The sequence below is a fragment of the Danio rerio genome, chromosome 23 (genome assembly GCF_049306965.1).
Source record: "Danio rerio strain Tuebingen ecotype United States chromosome 23, GRCz12tu, whole genome shotgun sequence".
Classification (NCBI taxonomy): Eukaryota; Metazoa; Chordata; class Actinopteri; order Cypriniformes; family Danionidae; genus Danio; species Danio rerio.
The window spans coordinates 4,324,291-4,346,659 of NC_133198.1; the positions used below are offsets into that span (position 1 = coordinate 4,324,291).

Genomic DNA, 22,369 nt, shown 5'->3' on the forward strand with positions numbered 1-22,369 from the left:
GAGAGGCTAAACTGCGTACATTAGGTCTCTCTGACACACACACACACACACACACACACACACACACACACTCTCTCTCTCTCTCTCTCTCTCTCTCTCTCATATCTAGTGTCCTGCACACATGGGTTGATCATTCACTCGGGCCTTCAGCCAAAGCAGCTGCTCGACGGGACGTTTCGCGAGCAGAAAATGATGCACTTCCACAAAACTCCATGAGCTGAACATCTTCCACACACACACACACACACACACAGGTAAGATGATTCTCACCATACATGTGAACAGATTCTGCCAAACGCATGTTGTCGTCTGTGTCTCCTGGTTTATTCAGTTGTGGTGTATTAATACACACCGCAGTGCACACTGTTTGTTTTTGTGTACACCAATCTGCTGTTTGCACAATTTATAATTACAGGAAGAATCTTTAATGTTACTATTATTTTCATTATTTGGGGTCATAATTAAAATGTCTACTACACGTTTGGTGTTCATTGGTGCTTTTGAACAATACTATAGTGAAGTAACTGAACTAATCTGTTGTGGTAATTCTACAAACAAATATAAACACATTATCTATGTGCTACTGTAGTTTTCTAAAGCTTTAGGGTTGATGAAATGCGCTGTAGTAAACAAGTAAAGTATATTAGTGTTTATCAGTTCACTAGATAATACTACAGTATTGCTTTAGCATTAATAAGGGTAGAGTTGGATTATATTCACACTTTCTATTAATATTTTATAAACCTCTTAAGGCCCAAGGTGTTTTTTACATGCATTTTTATTTCTCTTTGCTGTTTAGGCTTAATAGAAACTAATTAGAATAAAAACCTAAGCATCATCTTTTGATACGATGTACTTTTAGAAAAAAAATATGTCCATATATGAGGATTCGTGGTCCGAATTTACATAAAACACTTTTTCCTGACAGTTTTTTAATGCATATTTAACGTGGATTTTTTTAAACATGTTTGTACTATTAGAGAGTAAAAACTAATTTTTTTCCCATTTTGAACAGTTAAAAATAGTGTTTGGGACATTTTATATGCTGCAAAACAGTTGCAGGATGACGCTGTGTGTCTGTAACAAAATATAAAACATTCAAAGTATTTTAAACAGCCACTTAAGAGCTAAAATGTGCTGTCCACATACCTGTATGTGGAGGTTAAATATATGAATATAAATACAAAATTCTTTGCAAATTCTAAATAGGAAAATCATATTTAGCAAAAAACTATTAAAGTACATTGTTCACAGTCAATTAAATAGTGCTAATGTTGTTTTGAAGTCATTCTTGCATGCTATTTTTGACCGAACACTGTCAGAAATAAAGGTACAGGAGCTGTCACTGGGGTGTACCTAAAATTTGTACCTAAAAGGTCAATATTAATACCACAAGGGTACATATTAGTAAATAAAAAGTACAAAAGTGTTCCTCTGAAAATTTTTAGGTACTATATATATATATATATATATATATATATATATATATATATATATATATATATATATATATATATATATATATATATATATATATATATACTTTTGCGTTACAAATATGGACCTTTAAGTACAAATACCTTTTATAAGATACCACCCCAGTGACGGCTCGTGTACGTTTATTTTTGAGAGTGAACATTCAACGTAGCATTGTAAACAACCGTGTCACAAGTTGTTAAAATAGAAACAACTTTACCTCAGTTTAGCATTTAGTGTTGTGAATACTTATAAAACAATATAATATTGTTCAAAAACACTATAGTATTTAATATAAATTGCTATATCTGGGCTGACACGAACAGCCTAATGATTCACTGTTTTACTTCATCGAGCGAACAACAACAGCGTATCTGAAAGCTAAACAGTAGAGATAACCTTTTGGAGCGTGGTGTTTATTGATAGTCCTACTCTGCAGGACAATTGCAAAGCTGTATTTACCGTGTAAACTTGTCACTAAATGTCCTTCATGGGTCTGCTGTGTCACAAAAACCTGAAGATCCAGTTTTTTTCCCTAGAGTCGCCAGCATATGAGACATTAAACCCGACATTTGGGAGAGAAATTGACGAGACTGTCAACGACGGAAACACAAGATGGCTTATTACGATCCAGTAAGAGCTTTTTATTTCTCTATATATATATATTTTAACAGCTTCAGCGTTTATGCTAGTGTGTATTCACACCTTTAACCTATTTAAATGTCCCTACAGACCCCACCGTCTCCATCAAACGAGGTCAATCTAGGCGCGTCCGTCAACCCTCAGTAAGATGTGTTTTGTTTTTATTAGCGTCCTGTAAAGCTTTCGTACAGTATGTGCAAGTGATGGATTTATGTGCACGGATGGCCACTTGTGATATAGTGACTGCTAAATATTATCGTCATTTCTCACTTTTATTGTCTTGTGTGCTTCAGTGCCAAACCCACTGACTTTGACTTCCTGGCTGTGATTGGTAAAGGGACATTTGGGAAGGTGAGGCGCGTCTGATGCCCCTGTCTGATTAACTGCGTGCCTTATGACTTCACTAATCATTAACGCTGCAGAAGGAAGTCCGCTAAGGTTACCTTGATGGAAGATTGTTGTTATTCTAGCGGGATTGTTTAGAGGAAGGAATTGGTATCACTTTATTTTCATGAGCAGAGCACATGTTACAATGCAACCTCATGCCAATTAATTATCATTAGAGTGTCTGCTTAAAGGGACAGTTCACCCAAAAATTAAAGTTTATACACTATTTACTCACCCTCACTCCTTTATGAGTTTCTTAATCTATTGAACACAAAGTGACATGTTTTGATGAAAGCTGAAAACCTGTAGCCATTGACTTCTTCCATAGTAAAAGCAAATACTGTTTGGACGTCAATGTTTACAGCTTTACAGCTTTCTTCAAAATGTCGTCTTTTGTGTTCAACAGAGGAAAGAAACTTAAACGGGTTTGGAACAAGTAAATAATGAAGACCTGAGTAAATAATAAAGATGCAATTTAAATTTTGTGGGGTGAACCGTCCCTTTAATTATATATCTGCTCATTCTGATGAAACCTTGCATGTGTGCTCAGCATTAATAGACCTTATGTTGATTGTTATTATCCATTTCTCAGTGAATATATGTTTTAATAAACAGTTATATTCTTCAAAATAACATTTTGGTCACCTAAAATATTTAGGAATGGAAAGATGGTACATTAAAATTCAAGTTATTAAATAAATAAAAATTATAACTATATTTTATGTTTATTTTTTTCCTATTTGCTGTTTCAATATTTTAATATTTTCCCACAATATATTAATTTGGGTTTACTATTTTTTGTTAGGATTTTTTGTTAGATTAGTAGTTTCGACTTTAATACTGACTAATTGAATGTACAGAAGTCAGAATTATTAGTCCCCCTGAATTATTAGCCCCGTTTATTTTTCCCCAATTTCTGTTAAACGGAGAGAATATTTTTTTCAACACATTTCTAAACACAATAGTTTTAATAACTCATCTCTGAAAACTGATTTATTTTATCTTTGCCATGATGACAGTAAATAATATTTGACTAGATATTTTTCAAGACACTTCTATACAGCTTAAAGTGACATTTAAAGGCTTAACAAGGTTAATTAGGTTAACTAGGCAGGTTAGGGTAATTAGGCAAGTTATTGTATAATGATGGTTTGTTCTGTAGACTATCAAAAAAATAAACAGCTTAAAGGGGCTAAACATTTTGACCTTAAAATGTTTTTTAAAAAATTAATAACTGCTTTTATTGTAGTCGAAATAAAACAAATAAGACTTTCTCCAGAAGAATAAATATTATCAGACATACTGTGAAAATTTCCTTGCTCTGTTAAACATCATTTAGGAAATATTTAAAAAAGAAAAAAAAATCACATGGGGGCTAATAATTTTGACTTCAACTGTATATGCACAAATATATTATTGTAAAGCATTCTGTAGAAAATATAAGATTTAAAGAGAGATCTTTAAGGATTAAATTTTTTTTATCAAGAAAAGAATGTGCTAAAGGGATCATCAAAAATAAAGTGACACCCCAAAAATAAGGGAAAAATAAACAAATGGCATTCAATTCAACACAACATCTGAACTATCACATTGGTTTGCAGGTGCTCTTAGCAAAACTGAAAGCAGATGGAAAATTCTACGCCGTCAAAGTTTTGCAGAAGAAGGTTATATTGAAGAAAAAAGAGGTTGGTGTTTATTTGTTTCATCTGGCTTGTTTTTCTCAAATAACCAATCCTTAAGCGAGTAATGTTTGAGTTAAAAATATAACAAACATAATATGAAATATTAAAGGTATAGTTCACCCGAATAAATAAACATTTCAAATTTTACAATTTATTTATCCTTCACTTGTTCCAAGCCTATTTGTGTTTCTTTCTTCTGTTAAACACAAAAGAAAGAAATTTTGTTGGACACGCTGGAAACCTGTAACCATTGACTTCTATGGTAATTATTTTCCTACTATGGAAGTCGAAGGTTACAGGTTTTCCAGCTTCCTCATATATATATATATATACATATATATATATATATATATATATATATATATATATATATATATATATATATATATATATATATATATTTGTGTTCAACGGAAAAAAAAGAAACTCAAAGGTTTACAAACCACATGAGGGAGAATAAATGATGAGATACCTTTCATTAGTTAATTAATCACAGGTTTACTTAAATACAGATAACATGTATCTTAACATATTAATATACTGTATATAAGTACATATAGATAAAGTAAAAACTCTTTTTTTGATTATGAAAGACTTTGGTACATTTATTTGTCATTAAAGTCCTTCAGGATATTGCATCTGCACAGTTTAGCCTTTATTCTAAACAAAATACTGGGTTGATTTAACCCAATGTTTGGTCAAATGTGGACAAACCCGACCACTGGGTACTGTTCTATTTTAAATTGTTTTTGAACATTATGGGAAATTTACTTACGGATGAAACAAGTAATTAAAGCATTATGAAAAAAATGGTTTAATTGTGTTAACGTTTTCAGCATGTTATTAAAAGGTTGCTTGAGCAAAAGGTGTTGGGATAGTGTTAGATATTAAATGATGATGACAATGACAGAATCTAATCTAATCAAACTTTCACCCTGTCCTTTGCACCCTGGCATTTTGTTACATGATTTGCTGGCTTTTAATTTATTACAGTCGCTGTTGCTGCAAGCAATATTTACACCGCAAAAAGCGATTAGCTCACTTTATTCAAATATGCTATGAGTGTTGGCTTAAAATGATCAAGCAAATAAACCATCTGCTACAGTTTAGTAAAAGATGCAGTAGTTTATCAGTTTATAACTATATTATTTTTAAATTAACTATAGTAATTCATTTTAATGTAAGACATTATTGTTTGTTTTTTAAATTTTACTACAAAACGATTTAAACTATGTCAACATTAAGATCCTGAATTAGTTTTTTACACTTAATCCTACAATTAGACAGTCTATTATGTTTTGTTTGTGTATGTGGTTACATGAATAAAGTCATAAGTGTTTAACTAATTCGTTTCATTTACATAATTTCCAAAACTGCACAGATGTTAAAAGGATTGAAACGATATAATAATGACTGAAATGGGAACGCCTTAAACCAGGGATCACCAAAATCGTTCCTGGAGGGAACACTGTCAGAAAAAAAGGTACAGGAGCTGTCACTGGGGTGGCACCTTTTCAAAAGGCACACATTTGTACCTAAAAGGTAAATATTAATACCACAAGGGTACATATTAGTAAATAAAAGTACAAAACAGTTCCTCTGAAAATCTTTAGGTACTAATATATAATAATAATATATAAGTATAAAAAATTACAGTGGGTTTACTCACTTTTTTAAAGAGACAGTTCACCTGAATGGAAAATTATCTTTGGCTCAACCAGCACTCAAAAATAATGACATAGAATTAAATTAAAATCACAGATACACAAAAAATACAGATTATTCCTATCTCAAAACAGGTTAAACACTTGCTGAATTAATCATTTTAATTGTTTTTGAATGTTTCCAACATTCTTCAACGTAGGGCTGCACGATATTTCAAGAGTTCACACTTTGCTGATAATTGGTAATAAGCTGGTTAGGCATGCTGTCCCGGGAGAGAGCCCTGAGCTCATGAGATGCTCGAGCCCGGGGCTCCCTCCTGTTGCAGGGCGAGAGGGGAGTTTGAGCTCGGGTAGATTCAATTCAATTCAGCTTTATTTGTGTTGCGCTTTTACAATGTAGATTGTGTCAAAGCAGCTTCACATAAATTGTCATAGTAACTAGAACAGTGTGGTTCAGGTTTTAGTGTTTAAGTTCAGTTCAGTTTAGCTCAGTTCAGTGTGATTTAATCATTACTGAGAGTTCGAACACTGAAGAGCAAATTCATCGATGCATAGCTCTACCAATCCTGAACCATGCGAGGCAGTGGCGACAGCGGAGAGGGAAAAAAAACTTCACCTGATGGGAGTGAAGAAAAAAAAACCTTGAGGGAACCAGACTCAGTTGGGCACGACCATTTTAATTTCTCCGCTGGCCAAAAGTCTTGTGCAGAGCTACATTCGCCGTGGTTAGGCAGGAAGATGGCCTCAACGAAGACTCATCTGTCCCTGGAACGTCGCTGGGTAGATCTCTCGAGAACCTCTTAAAACACTCATTAAATGCTCACAGTCACAGGCCTGAAAAACACATGATATTCTCACTCTATTATGGTTAAACTTGACTCAACGGGAGGGTGATGGGAGTGACTCAACAAATCAAGTGTAATGCCAATGTGCACATTGCGATATTGATGCTGAAACAATATATTGTGCAGCCCTACACTGAGATAGCCCTGTACAAGATGCTGGCAGGATTCATTGTTCCCTCACTGAAAGCTCCTCCTGAATCTGCTGCAAAGTGTTTCGTCACTGTCGCCTCGTCCTGTCCTAATAGTGTCAGCTCATATCTGTCTTCTCTTGTGTGTCTCTATTAATGCTACGTTGTGTCCCGCAGCAAAAGAATATAATGGCCGAGAGGAACGTGCTGCTCAAGAGTCTCAAACACCCGTTTCTGGTCGGGCTGCACTACTCCTTCCAGACCTCTGAGAAGCTTTATTTTGTCCTGGATTATGTCAATGGTGGAGAGGTATGAGGAAAAAAACACGTCTTGTGCAGACAACATTCACTGATAAATTACAGTTTCCTCATTTTGTTATGATCACATGACCTACCCTCGTGAGTTGCGTCGCTTCAATCCCATTTATGAATTTTCCTCATGGGGCGTCATGGGATAGCACAGCGTGCATGGGATACGCACTTCAGAATCTCACCAGAAGTAATAGGTTTTCTGGGTTCTTCTCGCATACTGTTTTCGGCTAGCATACTGATTTTAGAATATTACATAGTACAGGGGTTTTCAAACTGTGGATGCACAGTAAACAAAGGTGGGTCACGCAAAGTCACATAGCTATATTTACATTGCGGTGAATCAAAACCAGTACGATTGACGGCAATAACTCAAAAACCTCTAACCCTAAAATATCTAAAGTGTGTTTCCTACAAAAACACAAAGCTGGTTATGTTTCACAGCTGTTTTTTTCTTTTTTTTTCGCTCGACATTACGACCACTGCTCCGTTTGAGCCCTCGCAATCTGCGTTTAGCCGGTAGAGCTCGCGCAGAGCGGAGCTCTCAGTAAGGGACCGTCGGAAAAGTGCTTATTTTTTTTCTTTTCGTTTTTTCATTTTTTTTGTTGTTGTTGTTTTATTTGCTCCGTCCTGCATGTTTTATTTTAAACACTACTAATTTTCTCTTAAATGAGCACAAACAGTTACTAAAGTAGTCAAATGCTTCATTATAGATCTGTGCATTGTTACATGAACACAGGGGCGTACTGGCCATCTGGCAATTCTGGCAAATGCCAGAAGGGCCGGACCAATTTTTAAATGTGGGCCGGTCAGTTTTTTTTTTTTTTTTTTTTTTAATAAATTGTTTTTACGTGCAGGAAGCTTTTATTATTATTTTATTATTATGATGTTGATAAAAAAATAAATATAATAATAATAATAAATGTTAAGCATTTGGCCCAATCGGTGACGGCCGCCTGATTTCAAGATTGGCCGACCCAATCCAAGATTAAAATCTGGCAAGAATGTCATTTTATTTTACCATCTGTACACCAAAATAAATACTGAATGTGCGTGTCCGTGGGTGGGGCTGTGTCGGTGTGGTAATGTGGGCTGATGTGGTTACAGTGCCAGGGCTGAATTTTTGTCCCAGTCCGCCCCTGCATGAACACCTCTGTTATCAAACAAAACACAATGAGAGATTAATTTGCTGCTCTTCACTAAATAACTATAGTAACTTTAATCAATATGCAAATACAATTAAAAGTGAAGTAGATTTTATAGCTTTATTTAATTTCTGGATAGGACATTGATTTTAATAGGCTAAAACTTTTATTTTATTGTCAATATTTTCTAATGTTTGCTATGTATTCTATCATTTGAAGCTATTTGTTGTCCCATATTTTTTACATCCCAACGTTGACAGATTGCTAATCAATAAATAGCTATAGTGCTATATAAAGCTATAGTGCTATAAATAGCTCTAGTGCTATCTGTTAGTTTTAACGTCAGCTAATGTTATGGAAGGGCATAGATGTAATGGAAAATAGTAATAGTAATGTAAGTACCCCCATCATTCCTTCCTCAAGCAAATGTGTAAATATTAGATCAATTCAGCGATAACGTTAATTGCATTGGCATATTTATCTGACGTTTTCCCAGCTTGTAGTAGTCGATCAAAAAGCTATTTAGTTTCTTATGACTATACACTAGCAGTGGAGTTTACTGCGATGTGACGGGGCTTGATCATAATCCAGGGGTTTGATCAAAGGTTGATCATATTCTCTTCTGAAAAAAAAGAGGATCTTTTTCAACAACAAAAAATATCACAGTTACAGCCAGCATCCCACAAAAAGCACTTCGAGCCTCATTTTGTGCATTTCAAATCACAAAATCCCAAAAGCCGCACACCATATATTTATGACTGCTTTGAATGGAGACATTTTTTGCCCATTTTTCCATATTAAAATATTATGGTGGGTCTTGAGATTGAATTACTTGCCTAGGTGGGTCCCAGAATAAAAAAGTTTGGGAATCCCTGATATAGTATGAAAGTATGCGATTCCGGATGCAGCCAATGATGTTTAGTGAAATAGCTCAGTAAAAGAGTTGACATTAAAGACACAAGGCCTCAAAGCCTTCCAGAGTTTCCCACCAGAGGAAATGGCATCACTTGAAGCAAGTCTATCAGTGCTTTACAGATTGTTTTGCCTTTTTATAACCAGCAAAGTTGACCAGAATGTAGAGACACAAAATATGTTTTTTTATTTTATATACAGTATATTTTATATATAATTGAATTTGAATGTGTGATTCAGAACCAGAGACGGTCAAAAACAGGTATAATGGGAGTCTTTAGGTTAATATCTACAAGATAAAATGTCTCGAAATACATATACAAACATAACTTTTAGAGCTACTTGATCTAATTTGTGTTACGAGTCAAAGCTGTTCGTAAGTTTGTAGGTTCATTTAGGAGACACAGAATGTATACAGAACATTTTAAAAGCACCCATATATTTGGAATAATTCATAAAGTTAAAGTCAGAATTATTAGCCCTCCTGAATTATTAGCCTCCCTTTAAACATTTCCCCCTATCTCTGTTTAACGGGAAAAGAAGTCATCATATTTCTAAATATAATAGTTTTAATAACAAATTTCTAATAACGGATTTCTTTATTCTTTGCTAGATATTTAAATTTGACCACCTTTTTTTAATACACTAGTATTGAGCGTAAAGTGAATCGAAAAAACCTTAAAGTGTTTTTTTTTTTAATATATGAAAAACTTATTTTCTTCTAGCTGAACTAAAACAGTAGAAAAAAAATATTATAGGAAATACTGTCGTTTGGGAAAGATGTGAAAAAGAAAAAAAATAACAGAAGGACTAATAATTTTAACTTCAACTGTATATAAATAACCATTTAATAAAAGCAATAAGCTTCATTAAGCCATTGTTTACAGCGAATTTTTAACAAATGAGAGCATTTAAGGAACTCTTCTCCGCATGCACTTTAGCTGTTCTAAATTTACTGTAAAACATGGCATCTTAGGGCAAAATGCAGGGCGCAAACACTTTCAGGGCGTTTCAGAACGCATTTTTGCTAATTTACGGACGGGAAAATCCGCTTTGCGCCGTGGCACATGATCTAAAAGGGTTGAGTTTATTTTCTTAATAAGTTATAGGTGTGTTTTAAGAATAAACCAATCAGAGTCTCATCTCCCATTCCCTTTAAGAGCCAGCTGCGTTGCGCCATAAGCGCATTTTGACGTAAAGTAAGTTTACTTTCGCTTTTGCTCTCGTGGGTAGGGAAACCTTACCGCACAGACATCAATTAGCCTATAAATAATTAATTTAGTTTGTTAAGCGCAAAGATTTGTTTCAAAACTATTTCTAAATTCAGTTCTAATTTCCAGCAAACGAATAAATGATTAATAATAACAAAGTGTGGTCAATACTGAGTTATTTCCAAATACACCTGCCATGCCCCATATGGTCTAAAACCTGACAGGTGGACAAATCTAAGCTTGTTTTTAATAATACAAATATAAATATGCATATAATAAATAATAATGCTAATAATAATAACATTATACAAAAGAAAATTGTTATGAATGAACTGAAAAAGCCTCCCGAGATGAAGAAATCATAAAAGCAGTGATTTTTCATATTTATGTAGGCTAGAAAATAATATGTTTTGTAATATTTTAATCATTTATATTTATATCCTATATATATCCTTAATATTTAAATTTTTTCATATGTAAAGATATTTGCCTATTGCTCTCTTGTGTGTATTAAGCAGTGTGTGAGCGAGGCGCAACTCTGCGCCGAAGTTTAGACCGGGTTTGTTTTGGTCTAATGAAAAATCTATTATAGATTCTCAAAATAGCAACGCGCCAGCAATGCGCCTCAGAACGCCTTCCTTTTTAGACCAGAACGCCTATGAGCGCACATATGAGCGCTAAAGCATTTGCTATTTAAACAGCGTAGCGCCTCAAAACGACTCTTGCGCCAAGCTGAAACTACCAAACACGTATTGCTCCGCGCCTTGCGCCACATTGCGCCGGGTGTATGATAGGGCCCTAAATGTTTCTCTCCTGTCGCCCTCCAGCTGTTTTATCATCTGCAAAGAGAGCGATGTTTCTCCGAGCCGAGAGCTCGTTTCTACACGGCTGAAGTGGCCAGTGCCATTGGATACCTTCACTCTCTCAATATAGTTTACAGGTCAGTACTCTGCAGACATTTTCTTTCATATGACATTATTGACTTATTCTTCAATGCGGAAGTGTGCTCGTTTTTGTGATTGTTTTAGAACTTCTGGTTCAGTTGACTATGGGAAAAATGACTAGGAATAATAAACAGCATAACACGGTCAAACTACTCACTTAAAAAACAAGTGTTTGCATGACTAAACAGACAAAATAGAATAATATAATAAGAACATATCAGTTTGCTTCATCAAGTAGCGTAACGAGCTGTTGTTAACGTCTAAAGCAGGGGTGTCAAACTCAATTCCTGGAGGGCCGAAGCCCTGCACAGTTTAGTTCCAACCCTGCTCCAACACACTTACCTGTAGGTTTCAAACAAGCCTGAAGGGCTCAATTAGTTTGATCAGGTGTGTTTAATTAGGGTTGGAACTAAACTGTGCAGAGCTGCGGCCCTTTTGGAACTGAGTTTGACACCTGTGGTCTAAATACTAATGGAAGTGAATGAGATCGAATGTCTCGAGCCAAAAAGATTCAAACAGCTGTGCCCTCTCGTACACGGAGAATAAGGTGAATAATCTACATTACTCTTACTCAAACATCTTCATGTTCCCATCTAGAGATCTCAAGCCAGAAAACATTCTGTTAGACTACCAGGTAAGAACATTATTGAGGACTCCTGTAGTATACGCATAAGGTCTAGCAAACAGAGTTTGATGGTGTGTTTCTCTTCTCTTTCAGGGCCACGTGGTGTTGACAGATTTCGGCTTGTGTAAAGAAGGTATAGAGCCGGAAGGAACCACAACCACCTTCTGCGGCACTCCAGAGGTGGGAAAGACATTCATTCATTCATTTTCTTTTCAGCTTAGTGCCTTTATTAATCAGGGGTCGCCACAGCGGAATGAACCGCCAACTTATCCAGCACATGTTTTACGCAGCAGATGCCCTTCCAACTGCAACCCATCACTGGGAAACATCCATACACACTCACACACTACAGACAATTTAGCCTACAAATTTCACCTGTACCGCATGTCTTTGGACTTTGGAAACCAGAGCATCCGGAGGAAACCCACGCGAATGCAGGGAGAACGCAAACTCCTCACAGAAATGCCAGCTGAGGCTCGAACCAGAAACCTTCTTGCTGTAAGGCGACAGCACTACCTACTGTGCCACCACGTCGTGGTCAGTGGTGGAAACCAGGGCACCTGGAGAAAACCCATGCCCACTCAGGAAGAGCATGCAAACTCCACACAGAAACTGACCCAGCTAGGGCTCAAACCAGCAACGTTCTTGCCGTGAGGCGATTGTGCTACCCACTGTGCTACCATGCTGCCCATTAGATGTACTATACTCAACTATTTATAAAGCTGTACAATAAAGTACAGAAAGCAGTTCAGATGTGTGATTCAGTGCCTATACCAGTACCTCACTTCTTTGTGAGTGTATTAAAATGAGCAAAGTTGGTCCTAATTTACATGCAGCCTTATAAAGAGAGCTGTGGGGTAGTACTTTTTTTTTTTGGAGATACTCTGCCAATTCTATACCCTTGAGCAGGATACCATATTTCCAGTGTGTTGCATGTATAGCTGAGAGATAATCTGGTTTATATGTGAAATGTGTTGTGTGATTCTCAGTATCTGGCACCTGAAGTCCTGCGGAAAGAGCCGTATGACAGGACGGTGGACTGGTGGTGTCTCGGCGCTGTGCTCCATGAGATGCTTTACAGCTTAGTAAGTCTGTTCATTTATACACTCGCTTCCTTCGCTTAAACTTAAAGAGCCCCTATTATGCATTAAAAAGGGTCATATTTTGGTTTTGGGGGTCCCCAACAACAGGATGATATCAAAAAGCACTTTCATGGTCTTATAATTTGCATGTATTTTTACCAAATTATCCCAGCGACTCCCATCAGATTCGTTCAGTGATTCTTTTGTTCCCTAACCCCTCCTTTGCGTGAGGCTAATCTGATCAATGACAGTCTGTTGCGAATAGTGGACAGCATTCAACGCAAGACAGAGACATTGAGTTTCTCAACATGCGTTCTTCAGCGGTCAAGACCGCAAGTACGGAGAACGCGTGAAACTTCCCGGATGTGTTCTTGATATCGAGGACGCACTGATGCAGACTTGAGCACCAAACTCGCTCTGGAAGTCCCAGAAGTCGTTGCGACTGGTGGTGGGAAGCGCTGCATTTTATCTAGATTTATTATTAAAGTTCATAGATATGAATTATTTACCTCAGGAGTTTCCCTAAATGAAACGGTGAAAGTAAACATTACCATGGACATCTTAATAAAGGAATAAACACATTAAGGGTTGTTTGTTTGCTGAAATTCGTATTAAAATCTGTTTTATTTATATTGTGCAGAGTATATTTATAATGTTTTATGCAAAGTATATATTTGAAAAAAGGGGGGAAACAATAAATCGTTGTATGAGTGCTGTAATGTTTAAATAATTTCCGTTTAAAACACGTGAAGGTCATGTGACCATCAGGAAGAACGCAGCATCTCATTTCTCAAAGGACGCGTTCTCTGCCCTCGCGGTCTCCTGAGTTCGTTCTTCCGAGGACACCTGGCAAGACCACTCTCCACAAAACACAAGTCTGTTCTCTGCGTTCTTGGAATTGAGAAACAGCCAGAGAGAAAAATGCCCACCACAGTCAGAGTGAAGTGTATGCGTGAGCATACCTGCCAACACTCGTTTTTCCTGGGAGTCTTCTGTATTTAAGACCAATCTCCCGCCACCCTTCTGTATTGTTATTTTTCCCGGAAAACTCCTGTAATTTCAAGCATTCCCCCCCATTTGTTCACTTCCAAAATCAACATTTCCAAATCATTTACTCCCCCACTTGTAATCCAAGATGTTTATTTCTTTATTGCTTCAATCAAAATCAAATGACGGTTTGGTTGTCTCAAGGGTTTGAACTTACAAACTGCAGGTTCAAAATGCTAAGTAACGGGTTTTAACTACTAAAACAATATGAAAATCTGAAATAAATAAATTCATATACTTTAACCACAGCCACAGCCTGTAAATGTAGCCTACAGGGGAAATACCAACCTACGTCACACATGACATCACACGGGTTAACCGCGTATAGCGGTTGCAAAAAAAGACCAGTTGCAATAGGAAACATGTCGTGGTGTGCTGTAGGATGCCAAATTCGCAAGTCCTAAAATAGAAAACTTTAATTTTACCGTCCACCACACTGCTTTAAATGCCAACCGCGGACGTCTAAGGCTAACAGCCATCATAAGAGCTGAATGGAGTGAGGACCTAATTAAAAATGCTCGACTCTGCAGTTCTCATGTTATATCAGGTAAGTTCACGCTATGCTAAATCATATACATTACTCTTTGTTGATTGGCGTAATAATTTCAGCAATAAGTTAAATATGGTTAATTAAACTGCGGACACTGAACGCTTAAAATGAAATGTTAAAGTGTACATTCGCATAACCTGCCATACAGGGGCAGTTCGCTGTCAGAATGCAGTTGTTTTGCTTGTTGATGATTACCCAGGCCTTGTACAGCTCTGTCTTCTTTCCTTGTCTATGGCTAGGCAGAATCTCGGTTTTTAGCACTACATGGAACATTATTTCTGGCACATGACCACACAGAACAACGTTGTTGGCATCCAAAGACTTGTAGGCCTTTAACTTCTCTCTTGTAAAATCACTTGGAGTTTCAATGAGAGAGTTGTATATTTGGGGCTGGATGCTTCATTTCGTCTTATCCAATATCCATTGGGGGGCTGCTATCGCAAATGGACCTGTCAGACGAACGCTGCTCACTTTAACGTTCATTTTGCTGAATAACTGTGCTTATCACTGGGTGACGAGCTGTTATAATACGCTGAAAGCATTATGTAAGTAATATATATATAATATGTAATCAATATAACTACTACTGTATATTACAACAACAAACTCTGTTCCGCTTCGGATATCCTTCCCTCGCTGTAAATGCTTGCTCTCCCGTTTTTTTTCTGCAACCTCAATGCATGCGCATCCCGAATGCTTACAAACTGGTAATTCGTCTATAGTTATAGTTTATTTAATTTCATTTTCTTGTCGTCTTAGTCCCTTTATTAATCCGGGGTCGCCACAGCGGAATGAACCGCCAACTTATCCAGCAAGTTTTTACGCAGCGGATGTCCTTCCAGCCGCAATCCCTCTCTGGGAGCATCCACACACACATGCATGTCTTTGGACTATGGGGGAAACCGGAGCACCCAGAGGAAACCCACGCGAAGACAGGGAGAACATGCAAACTCCACACAGAAGCGCCAACTGAGCCGAGGTTCGAACCAGCGACCTTCTTGCTGTGAGGCGACAGCACTGCCTACTGCACCACTGCCTCGCCCTATAGTTATAGTGTTATTTTTAAAGCTGCATTGAAACTGCAGATTGAAAGTTCAACCGACTAAGCACCACTGAAGTCCACTGCACTAATGTCCTCAAAAAAAAAATCCCCAAAAAACAAAGATTGCGGCTGACAATGGAGTGAGTAAATGATTGAGAAAAGTTGAGCTGCTGTAATGGGATACACTGATGTTTTTTTCTGTACAACTGTGATGAGCAGCCTCCATTCTACAGCCGGGACGTGTCTGAGATGTACGACGCCATCTTGCACAAACCTCTGCATCTGCCGCCGGGAAAGTCCGAGTCGGCCTGTCTGCTGCTGTACGGCCTGCTGCAGAAAGACCAGCACCGGCGGACTGGAGCCATCGCTGACTTCGTGAGTGACCGCCTGGTGTTTTGTTTTTGTCACTGTGAAACTGTTTATCAATTCAACATTATCGCTGTTAATGTGTCAACTGTTGTGGTTTTTGCAGTTGGAGATTAAAAACCATGTGTTCTTTGCCCCCATAAACTGGGACGACCTCTACCACAAGCGAATCAATCCTCCATACAACCCCAATGTGGTAAGAGCTCTTACAGACTCCCTCTGGGCTTTAAAGAGACTGTTCACCCAAAAACAATTTCCTCATCATTTGCTCACACTCAAGTGTTGGAAGATTTTACAAGTTTCTTTTTTTCTGTTCAAGATATTTTGAGGAATGGTGGGGGGAAAGCAGCCATTCGTTATGTTTGCAATCAAAGATGCAAATTAGACTGGAATATCTCATATAAAAGTGAATAAGCAACGTTTACATCCAATGAGTCAAAGAGAACAAAAGTGTACTTCCTGATAAACTGGTGCCAAACTGAAAAATTGGAGTTTGCTGTGGTAGGAGAAGCCACTCTGGGACTTCTGTAATATATGACTTGTGGCTTAGAAAACCTTTTTGGGAGTGCAGATGCTTAAGAGAAAATAATAATAATATAACAATACAAATTTTTACAACCCAGGCTCATTCTGAAAATGTAGTCCAGCGGACATTTCTGGAGACGGCGAAATGCGTCCTGGGAGGTACGTATTTTTGCAGTTTTTGTTTTCGCAAATCCACGAGAGGCTGCTGTGTGCTCTTTTTCGCATCTCAAATGCCTCTCGCAAATGCCGTTTGCGCCCGTGATGTTTTCGCGTAAATCCACCAGAGGCCGCTGTCGACCGACTGAATGATTGACTGGGCGACCGGCCAATCGACCGACTCACCCTCCTCCTTCCCTGAACCCAACTAATTTTACCGATTGACCCGCCCACCCGCTTACTTCCCCTAAACCCAACCGACGGTTTACAAAAGCCATCCAGAAGAAGAAAAGCCCTTGTCTGATTTTTACCACGTTTTTGGATTTTACCACATTCTCACCCTGCTGTTCACTTGTTCGTTTTATTTTTTGGATTCTGTTTTTGTCTCAACTGATTTCTGGAATCGCTCTCTTCCGGACTTGAACCCAGTCGTTGTCATCAGCGCGGTCAGCTCCTCTCTGCGTTTCAAGTCTGCTAATGTACACGATGAGCTAATCGGACAGACTGGTTGCTGCAGGAAAGCCCTCCACAAGGGGCGTCGCCCCTTAGGTTGCAAATAACGGTACAATGTGCTGTGCGTCAAGTATGATGACAGTAAATAATATTTGACCAGATATTTTTCAAGACACTTCTATACAGCTTAAAGTGAAATTAAAAGGCTTAACTAGGTTATTAGGTTAACTAGGCAGGTTAGGGTAATTAGGCAAGTTATTGTATAACTATGGTTTGTTCTGTAGACTATCGAGAAATATGTAGCTTAAAGGGGCTAATAATATTGACTTTAAACTGATTTCAAGATAATTAAAAACTGCTTTCATTCTAGTCAAAATAAAACAAATCAGACTCTCTCCCAACCCAAGCTCATTCTGAAAACGTAGCCCTGCAGACGTTTCTGGAGAGCGTGATTTATGTGGCCGGAGGTACGTATGGCCGCATTTCGTTTTTTCGAGCGAACGCTATAGGCAGTGTGACGCCACTCCTCTTCTTATCGCTTGCCGGCTGTGACTGCTCACCTCCGTGTGAAGGGCTTTCCCGCTGCAACCAGTTTGTCCGCTTAGCTCGTAGTGTTACGTCGGCGAAGTGGAGGCCCGGAGGAGGATGAGCCAACCGCGGTGACAACCGGGTTCGAGTCCGGGGAAGAACGGCTCCAGAAATCAGGTAAGATGAAAAACAGAATCCAAAAAAATAAAAGCGAACAAGTTTGTGACGGGACGAGAATGCGGCGAAATCCGAAAACTAGGTCAAAATCGGATGATGGCGTTTGCTTTTTTTTTTTCTGGACGGCTTTTGGAAATCGTCACTTGGATTTAGGGAAGGAGGAGGAGGAGGGTGGCTGGGTCGGCCGATTGACCAGCCGCCTAGTCTATCGTTCAGTCATTCAGTCAGTCGGACAGACGGTCGCTCGACAGCGGCCTCCGGCGGCTTTTTACGCGAGAACAGCGCGGACGCAAATGGCGTGCGCTCCCGAGAGGCATTCGAGACGCGAAAAAATGTGGCACAGCGGCCTCTCGCGGATTCGCGAAAACAAAAACTGCACAAATACGTACCTCCTGGGACGTATTTCGCAGTCTCCAAAAATGTCCGCGGGGCCACATTTCCACAATGAGCCTGGGTTGCTTTCTCCAGAAGTTAAACATTTATCAGAAATACTATGAAAAATTCCTTGCTCCATTAAATATCACTTGATAAACATTTGAAAAAATAATAAGTATTTCATGGAAGGGCAAATAATTTTGCCCTCAAATGTAGATCTGGCATTTAGACATCAATATACATTCAATATATGACAACTATATTGCTTTAATATGGGCTACAAAGCACTGTATTTTCCTAAAGATTTGAAGCGCGTGTGCTCCTTTGGAGAAAAACTTCATTCTTGAAACACAGCAGGTTGTGTCATAATAAGTGTGTGTTGTTTCTCCAGAGAGGCCCGGCAGACCTCCAGCACATTGACCCAGAGTTCACCAGAGAGATGGTGCCACACTCAGTGGGCCGCACGCCGGAGCCCACGCCCAGCCTGGCCACCAGCAGCTCCAACGCCTTCACCGGCTTCTCCTACATCTCTGGAGAGGATGGCTTTCTCTGAGAACAGATGGAGGTTTCTGGACACACACACAAAAACATGAACTGTGAAGCAGAAATACTAGAAGAGCTCTGAGAGGTCGGACTCATTCTGCATCCGTAAAACACACACTGTAAAGAATATACGGAAATTAGCAGTTTTCCATATTGTATGATTCGTGTTTTTATTTTTCCACATTTATTAATGCTTTTGAATTGCATTATGGGATCTTAATCTTACTTCCAACATTTTTAACCTCCTAAAATTTAGAAAAAGTGGCTTATATTGACATTTTCAATAGTTTAAAGTGATATATTGTACAGCTGAAGTCGGAATTATTAGCCCCCCTGAATTATTAAACAGCTTGTTTATTTTTTTTTCTCCCAATTTCTGTTTAGAGAGATTTTTTTAACACATTTCTACACATAATAGTTTTAATAATTAATTTCTAATCACTGATTTATTTTATCTTTGCCATGATGACTAAATAATATTTGACTAGATCTCATTTGAATTTAAAGCGACAGTCACCAAAACAATTTGGATCAAAGCATTAAAGGGACGGTTTCAACGAATTAAAAAACATTGTTTGTCATTTATTTTAAGCTAAAACCTCAAACACACTCTAGAGACATCAGACACTCAAATTACTTTTTGTAAAAAAAGGGGAAAAAGGTCCGTTTTAAAGCTGAATATTAAGCATTATTAGTTTTCAGTGTCACATAATCCTTTAAATATTCTAGTGTCATGATCTGCTCAAGAAGAAACATAACTATTGTTGCTGTTGTCAGTTTGGGAAGTTGAACACACACAGTACAAAAGTACAAATACATGAATTTAATTTTATTCATAACAATTTATCAAGAGTGAAAAAAAAATACATTTGAAATGTGAAAAATATTGCAAATAAAAGCTATTATTTTGAACATCCATTTTTTAAATCAAGAAAAAAAAATCATTTCAGCACAAGCAATTATTAGTGAATTTGTTTCAATAAAAACAGATCATAATAGAAGAGCAAATCATCATATTACAGTGATTTCTGAAGGATCACTTGACACTGAAGACTGAAGTAATGATGAAACAATTCAGCCTTAAATTGCACTAATAAATTACATTTGAGACTACATTTAATACACGAACAGTTATTTAAAACTGCAATAATATTTCACAATTATTTAGACTATCTTATTTAACATTTATAAGATGTTTAACAAAATACCAATAAAGAGAAGAAAAAATTAGACAGAATAACTGACAATAATCCCACCCCCACCCTCAGAAAAAAAAGAAAGAAAAAACAGAAGGGATCGTCTCTGTTACCAAATATATATATAAATATATACACACAACATATGTAACATATTGACCTTATTCTAAAATGCAGAAGTGCGCCTGTTTTCGCGATTGTCTTAGAACTTCCGTTTCAGTCGCCTATGGGAGAAATGACTAGGAATAATAAACGGCAAAAAACGGTCAAACTACTTGCTCTACAAACAAATGTTTGCCTGACTATACAGACCAAGTAGAATAATATAACAAGAAAATATCAGTTTGCAACATCAAACAGCGGAACGAGCAGTTTTTAATGTCTAAAAATGAATGGAAGTGAATGAGACCGGAAGTCTCGTGCCAAAAAGATTCAAATGGCAGCGCCCGCTCGTTTGCGGAGGATAAGGTCAATAAACAAGAGATGACAATACTCACATATTTACAAAGCCAGTGACATGAATATAAAGGTTAGAAATAAAGATGAGAGTTTAACTTAAAATGCTAGATTCCCAAGAGTCTTAAGATAGTTCCCCATGTGGTTTCAGCTTTTTTATGTGATGTTTTAAGACGTAGTCGTTCCACTCGTTCAACCATAAGAATATTTCACAGTTTAACAGTATGTTTCATCAAATGAATGCAGCCTTAGTGAGCAGAATTGCCTTCTTTTAAAACATTGTACTGATTGTGAAAATTGTAAACGTTTGACTGGTAGTGTATGTGTATGTATACACAGTTGAAGTCAAAATTATTAGCCCCCCTGTTTATTTTTTTCCCTGATTTCTGTTTAATAGAGAGAAGATTTTTTTCAGCACATTTCTAAACATAATAGTTTTAACAACTCATTTCTAATAACTGATTTATTTTATCTTTGTCATGATGACAGTAAATAATATTTGACTAGATATTTTTCAAGACACTTCTATACAGCTTCAAGTGAGATTTAAAGGCTTAACTAGGTTAATTAGGGTAACTAGGCAGGTTAGGGTAATTATGCAAGTAATTATATAACAGTGGTTTGTTCTGTAGTTTATCAAGAAAAAAATATTGCTTAAAGGGGCTAATAATTTTGACCTTAAAATGGTGTTTTAAAAAAATCAAAAACTGCTTTTATTCTAGCCGAAATAAAACAAATAAGACTTTCTCCAGAAGAAAAAATATTTTCAGACATACTGTGAAAATTTCCTTGCTTTGTTAAACATCATTTAGAAAATATTTTAAAAAGGAAAAAAAAATTCAAAGGGGGGGCTAATAACTCTGACTTCAACTGTACATGTGTGTGTGTGTGTACACATGTTTTATTGTGTAAGGACACTGCAGGAGACATATATTTGTTGATTGCACCACTGGAAAAACAGCTAATTGCAAAATCTGTTGATTTCTGATCTTGCTGGTCTCTGTGGATCTGATCTGCGTGCCTCAGGCCACATCCACATCCAGTGCGCTTTATCTGATTTCTGAAACGAGCGTGGACAAATCACACACTTTACGCAAACCGTCCTGTAGTCAGTGCTCTTTTATGAAAACGTCGCATAATCAAATCTACATTATATATGATCTGTGAATGTTATATGACTGTGCCTTAATATGAAATCATGTATTAATGCCTACAGTAAGTCTTGAGAAGTGTAACTGCATTGAAAAATGGCATTACACTTATTTTTTTCCTCATTATAGAGACATTCTGCTAATATAAATGTTACATATTTTTGTTAAACGTTGAATAAAATCAGTGAAAGAGGTTACAGTGTGTGAAACATCAGAAAGAATTCACTGTAGTGCTACATTTTCCTCTGCATGTGGCACTTTTGTTTCTGTTTGACACAGGAGTAAAGATTTCAGGCAAGAAATCACATGTAGAAATCTGGTATATGACATACAAGTTCCTATTTGGATTTCATTCATTCATTCATTTTCTTTTCGGCTTACCCCCTTCACTAATCTGGGGTCGCCACAGTGGAATGAACCACCAACTTGTCCAGCATATGTTTTTATGCAGCGGATGCCCTTCCAGCTGCAAACATCCATTCACACTCATACACTACGGACAATTTAGCCTACCCAATTGACCTGTACCGCATGTCTTTGGACTGTGGGGGCAACCGGAGGAAACCCACGCGAATGCAGGGAGAACGTGCAAACTCCACACAGGAATGCCAACTGACCCAGCCGAGGCTCGAACCAGCAACCTCCTTGCTGTGAGGCGACAGCACTACCTACTGTCCCATTGCGTCACCCATATTTGGATTTCACATACATAAAATATGTCAAATATGCAACATATTTCAAAATGTTTACAGA

The 22,369-nt window shown here is 37.4% G+C and overlaps 2 protein-coding genes across 4 annotated transcripts in view; both read left to right on the forward strand.

The window, feature by feature from the left end:
- zgc:113278 overlaps nucleotides 1–22,369 on the forward strand; it is an 852,580-nt gene that overhangs the window by 98,721 nt on the left and 731,490 nt on the right. The window lies entirely within an intron of this gene.
- sgk2a (serum/glucocorticoid regulated kinase 2a) lies at nucleotides 129–21,811 on the forward strand. 2 transcript variants are annotated; one of them, XM_009296592.5, is made up of 13 exons: nucleotides 129–254; nucleotides 2,016–2,109; nucleotides 2,209–2,261; nucleotides 2,412–2,469; nucleotides 4,107–4,190; nucleotides 7,002–7,133; nucleotides 11,228–11,340; nucleotides 11,942–11,978; nucleotides 12,063–12,149; nucleotides 12,959–13,054; nucleotides 15,910–16,065; nucleotides 16,163–16,252; nucleotides 18,662–21,811. In XM_009296592.5, exons 2-13 carry the CDS (start codon nucleotides 2,092–2,094, stop codon nucleotides 18,821–18,823), a joined length of 1,086 nt encoding a protein of 361 aa, XP_009294867.1. In that variant the 5' UTR covers nucleotides 129–254; nucleotides 2,016–2,091; the 3' UTR covers nucleotides 18,824–21,811.